The sequence below is a fragment of the Pseudorca crassidens genome, chromosome 11, assembly GCF_039906515.1.
Source record: "Pseudorca crassidens isolate mPseCra1 chromosome 11, mPseCra1.hap1, whole genome shotgun sequence".
Taxonomy (NCBI): domain Eukaryota; kingdom Metazoa; phylum Chordata; class Mammalia; order Artiodactyla; family Delphinidae; genus Pseudorca; species Pseudorca crassidens.
The window spans coordinates 7,123,506-7,129,560 of NC_090306.1; the positions used below are offsets into that span (position 1 = coordinate 7,123,506).

At 42.2% G+C, this 6,055-nt stretch overlaps 1 protein-coding gene across 1 annotated transcript; it reads right to left on the reverse strand.

Annotated features, from left to right (window-relative positions):
• Nucleotides 1–305: 305 nt before the first annotated feature.
• Nucleotides 306–4,117, reverse strand: DPPA3 (developmental pluripotency associated 3). Its single transcript, XM_067698602.1, has 4 exons — nt 4,036–4,117; nt 1,727–1,962; nt 1,306–1,344; nt 306–443 (listed from the first exon to the last, which is right to left on the reverse strand). Exons 1-4 carry the CDS (start codon nt 4,115–4,117, stop codon nt 306–308), a joined length of 495 nt encoding a protein of 164 aa, XP_067554703.1.
• Nucleotides 4,118–6,055: the final 1,938 nt, after the last annotated feature.

A 6,055-nucleotide genomic window follows, 5' to 3' on the forward strand; every position in this document is an offset into this window, starting at 1 on the left:
AATTTTTATTGCAATTCAGCGTGCTGTTCTAACAATGCTGTGGCCAAGCCACCCAACGTTATATTCTTCACTTTCCTTCCACACAAGTTAATTTGTTTCACAAAGTGGAACTAAAATATATTCAAGTCATTCAAATGCAAGCTACATAGATTCCTTATAAGTTACTGTATTAAGGTAGAAAAGAGATGCAAGAAAAAAAGACAACACAGAACTTATAGGTTATCAAAATATTGGTACACAATCTTTCCCAAGCTTCATAATGATCCTAAAATTACCAGGACGAAAAAATAGTACAAGAATAAGGTTTATGGTTCCTTCGACTCCGTGTCATAATTACTGTAATACTTATTGTTGTAATGATTCTCGTAATTATCCTCAGAAGGATCTCTATGAAACCGGCAAAAACGACAGCTACATCTAAATCTTTGCCCTCTTGATTGAGTCTGGAAAAAAGAATGAATTGGATTAATTGGTTAATAATTTAAAATAATAAAGTACTTGTACACCAAAGAGACGTTAACAACCCTCAAATCTAATGTTGGTTATTAGAAGAGACTTTGGAATATGGAACACTAAAAAAAAGGTCAAAACCAAAAAACTTTGGGAATCGAAATGTATGGCTGCCAAAGAATACCAGATTGCCCTTTTGTAATGCTAACAGCTACTGATTGTCAGTCAATAATATATTCCTGTACAACTATAAATGGAGTATAACCTTTAAAAACGGAATCACTGTCATACACCTGTAATTTATAATACTATATATCAACTATACTTCAATTTAAAAGGAAAATTACACACACACACACGCATATATATCAATATATACCTAGTGTCAGTTCTCTGAATGCCTTAAACGTGAGACACTCAACCAGCTGCTGGACACTCTGTGCTCAGGTGTTTGCCCTCTTACTACATGGTATTGAATATCATGTTTGTGACAGCAGGTGAAAAAGTACCAGCACAACATCAAGAGTGAACCTTCATGGAAACTACAGACTTTAGGTGATAATAATGTGTCAGTGTAGGTTCATCACTGTAACACCACGTAACTGGAAGATGTTGACAGCAGAGTAGGCTATGAATGTCTGGGTTCAGGAAGTGTATGTCCTTTCTGCTTAATCTTGCTGGAGACCTAAAACTGCTTGAAAATATGACTTTATATATTTTTTTAAAAAAGCACAAATATGAACTGATTGCTCCAGAGTTTCTGAGGATTGAGAAAGTCCAAGCCAATTTGCCTTTCCTCCTCCCTCCCCAAACCACATACCCACCCACTTGTATAGTAAGGGAACTTCTAGTTACCTCAACATCATTCTGCCATGGTTCTCTTTCAGAGTCAGACTTCGTGGGAAGAAAAAAATACATATATTACAAACGATCAAGGAAAATTTGGATTACTAATGCTACCCATCTAACATAAGAAGAGTCGGTGAGTCTTAAAACCCTAAGTGTTATTCACACCCCGCACTCATGAGTACAGTGGATGAGTGACCACTGCTGCTCGTTGCTATTTATATTATTTAATTTTTTGGAGGGGCCACGGTCCCCCACCGGGGATCGAACCCTTGCCCCCTGCAGTGGAAGCGGGCGCTTGGAGTCTTAACCACTGGACCACCGGGGAATCCTCCCTGCCACCCCATCACCATTTACATCTTGACTTACGTGAGTGCCCCCCAACCCCTAGAGTGGGGCAGTGCGGCCTACCCAGACCACAGAAACTCACCCGAGGAACTCCTTTGCCGTAGCGTTTTTTAATGGATTGAATCAGCCGTTCCATCTTCTCTCTCCGATCGGTTAACACGGTCCTCACCCCTCTCCTATAGGGTATGTTTTCACCAAGTAACCGCCCAGTTGGTTGAGGTAGACATTCTGGTAGAATGAATGGCAATTGGATGCTAGGGTTGAGCGTCAATCTACTGAGGTCCTTTATTAACACTTCAGACATAGGTTCAGAGGCAACTGAAAGAAAAAAGGAAAGTTTAAGATCCATTAGTGCGAAGTGCAATATCCAGAAGCCACTTATCTCTTGCTCAAACTAGGTCTGCTCTTAAGCAGCTCAACAACGGACACTGGAAGTTTCCTCAGGGTGAAGATCCCAGATACCTCGGGCATTAACTAGCATGCCGCATGCCCTGAGAGCAGCCTAAAAATCCACTGTAATGGGAAACACTTCTCACAATAAAAAGTTGTTTTCTTTATGGGACTTCCCCGGTGGTCCAGTGGTTAAGACTCCGGGCTTCCAATGCAGGGGGCACAGTTAGAGCCCTGGTCAGGGAACTAAAATCCCACATGCCCTGGGGTGTGGCAAAAGGGAAAAAAAAAAAGTGGTTTCTTCCCGTTATGGGTAGTTCTGAATGGTAGATGTTTTCCCATGGGGTCAAAAGGTACTTAAGTATGATTCCAAGTGGAAAAACATGGAACAGAAACCAGGTATTGACAGTTTTTCCATTTTCATTTGTGTGATTTTTAATATAAATGCAGGGACATAAAGCACTAATGCAAGTCAAAGTGTTTCAGTGTAACAAGTTCCAGCAGTTCACCTTTATAAATTATAAAAAAACCTGTTTTTTTTTCTGGAAAATGAACTACATCTATGAAATAGACAAAGAAACCCCAAATATAACAGCCTCTCCCCAAATCCCCTATCCTTAACTAGTATGTCAAAGTGGCTGTTACCCTCACCAGTTCTACCCAGCTTTTTCATGCTGCTAGATCTTTCCACTCAAACGCAGTATTTTGAGAAATCATTCACTCTTGGGGCTTCCCCAGGGTGGGGTGGGGGGAGTTCAGTGATGAAAGCGCTGCGCTCCCAGTGCAGGGGACACTAGTTCCATCCCTGTCGGGGAACTAAGATCCTTCCCCTGCACAGAGCAGCCAACAAAACAAAAACAAAAACACCCACCCACTCTTGCCTCTTCCCATCTGAACAATCATGTAAATTTCATAAACATCTCATACAACAAGGCAGTTAGCATTAATTTTCCCTGTACGTGAGAGTATTAGATATTGAGTCAAGATCCATTCAACTTCTAGGGACTTGTGCACATGGAAATAAAGATTCCACTAAGACAGATTCAAGGAATGGGAGAAACTGGCGGTATTATATACTCTTCATTAATGTTTTTCCCTTTGACCAGGGTTCTTATCCTCAAGATGCAGGGGAGGCAGTTTAGATCTCGGAGGCAGAGGGCAGAATATAATGCCAGCGAGGACCCACCCAACTTCCTAGCTGTCCAGAGGGTGTTGGTTGGCTCCAGGTCGTCTGCGGCCACCCTACACCACCCATTCCCCGCCCGAGGTTAGGGTAATAAGATTTCATGGGAGGCCAAGCCTGGGAGGCCACGCCTGGGATCGTGTGCGCCTCCAAGGAGAGATGATTTGGGAAGAACCCTGGAAGGCAGGGAACCTAATTAGCAGTATTCCTGGAGCACGGTTTCTAAGCTCTCCGTCGTTAAGTCTTACTACTACTTATTTACATTACAGAGCACACTCACTGGCTTTTACAAACTCGCCCCTTCCTTCAATTTCCTCTGAAAAGCCATTTCCCTCTTTATTAACATTCCCAAAGCGTAAATTCAGCTGGAAAGCCAAGCCCAGAAATGTTGGTGAAATTAAGAAAACCTTTAGGTCAAATCGAAGTTTAGGTTGCCTGTATTCTTTTCCCTTTACAATTCCTGACTGGAATCTATTGCTGATGGAAATACTGATCGCACAAGACGCTGTGAGCCACCGTCTAGAACTGATTGCTCTTCCCCAGAAAATGTCCTTAAAAGGTTGACAGACTCCTGAGCATAGTAAGCAAACAATGCAGCTCCACACCCCTCCCGCTTTTCTCCTCTTTTCCTGCCTTTCTTTTTTCTTTCTCCTTCTCTCTTTCTTTCTCCTCTCTTTAGAGGAGGGCCCTACACTCCCTGGCTCTCCTCGCTCTGAAGAGGTTTACTTAACTGCATTTCTCTGTAAAAGACTGAAGTCAGTATAACAGAAAGGAAGGCAGCCTCTTACCTTTCTGAACCCCAGGTAAGTCTGGCTTACCTGGAATTGCTTGGGAATTTTCATCGATGGACATTTGAGGAGACTCCAGGGTCCAGGTTGGGTTAACCTCAGATGAATCCATTGGGAATCTTGTCACAGCTTGAAGCTTCTCCTAGACCTTTGGGTTCCAGTGGAAGGTGATGCCTTAGACTCAAATTGCTACAAAGTAGCCTGGGAGAACTATAGGGCTAAGAAAGAGGGAGAAAAATCCAAGCTAGCACCGTGGTGAGAGAAGAATCCAACGTAAAAGTCTAGGTCGTGTTTCCTCTTAAAAACTACAGATAAGCCAATCAGCCAGCCTGTTTTAATGTAAATGACTAACGAGTAAAAGGATAAGGCAAGTTGGTGGGCGTCGTCCAATTAGTGGACTAATAGGGTAATTCTTCATCTGCTCTGTATTAAAATAATCATGCCCTCTGTCAAGTAGGCTGGAAATTTTATAGAGAGCCTCTGTGGTTGTGTCTTCCCGAGGTTGCCTTAAAAATCCTTCTTTTCCCCCCAGCTCTACTTCTGGAGATGGCTACTGGTTTGTGAACTGGGCTTTAAGTGTTCTAGTACAGGGAGGAGAGGGCAGTTTCCCTCCAACTGCAAATTAACTCCCAATTAAGTTAATGGCAAGTTTCCTTAGTTTTCTTTGCCTGACTCATCTTAAACCTTTGGATGCTAGTAAGGCAAAGGAGAGGAGAAATAAAGGATCCGTTATAAACAGTTTAAAAGCTTGGGATTTTATGAATGTGTATTTTGGATCTGTAATTTTAGTTTGTTTTCTAGACTATCAATTTCATTGCCTTTAAGATTGGTGAGCAACTGAAATTAACTACATCTATAAATTGCTACCCCCCACCCCTCCTCCACCCCCCAAAATAAACTTGTATTGAATTCTGGCAAAGAGCCCTAACATTAACTGCTGAGGGTGGGAGAGAAGGTCCTCAGCAGCCCCACTCTTCTTTTTTACTGTCTCCTATTCAATGTGCAACCTCCCCATCTCCCCCGTAGCTGGAAACTATGAAGAAATACCAAAAGCAATCTTGTTTGTTTGTAGTAAAGAGCAAAAGTTGAAGTGTGGATCAATAACTACTTTTGTAGGGCATGAGGGGTAGCTGTAGATGCGTGTCAGGTCACAACACTTTATTTAAGGGGTTGTCAAAGGTGTGCCCTGAAGACGGGCAGCATCAGCGGCACCTGGTAACTTGTTAGATATGATTAGAAATGGTTGAACTCCAACTCAGACCTAGTGAATTAAAGACTGGGGCCCAGCCGTCCTTGTCTTAACAAGTCGTCGCCACCCCCCAGTGATTCCACCTGTGCTCAAAACGCTAGCAGCAACTCTTTCTGGCACTCCTGACTGCAAGTTCTACTCCTTTGGTTCTGCTCTCAGCTGTATGCCCTTTGGGGCAGGTGACCTCTCCTACAGCAGTCTCAGAGAGCCCTTGGAGAAGTGAGGGCAAAAATCAGATTAAGAGGTGAGATTGTGAAAAGGGCCAAAATAGACTCTCGCTCAAGAAATCCAGGTTTAAGAAAAAGGTGAGACACTGCTATATTTAAAATGGATAACCAACAAGGATCTACTGTATAGCGCAGGGAACTCTGCTCAATGTTATGTGGCAGCCTGGATGGGAGAGGAGTTTGGGGTTAGAATGGATACATGTATATGTATGGCTGAGTCACTTTGCTGTGCACCTGAAACTATCACAACATTGTTAATCGGCTATACTCCAATATAAAATAAAAAGTTTAGAAAAAAGAAAAAAGGTGAGAGAACCAGAGCTCAAGGGAGGTATGGGACGTAGATGATGGTGGAGCTTCTCTTTGCTTAAACTTGACGGAAGCTGAGCATTCAGAAAACACAATCCGTGTTTTAAAATTATAACACCATTTTAGTTAACATCTTTATAGTATGATATATGAGATAAAAAGCCAAGTGGAATGAAGCAATTAGAAAAAAGACTATAAAAGAACTCATAATGAAAACTATCACTGATTTCTCCAGAGATAAACTAATCATATAATACCTTTTTTT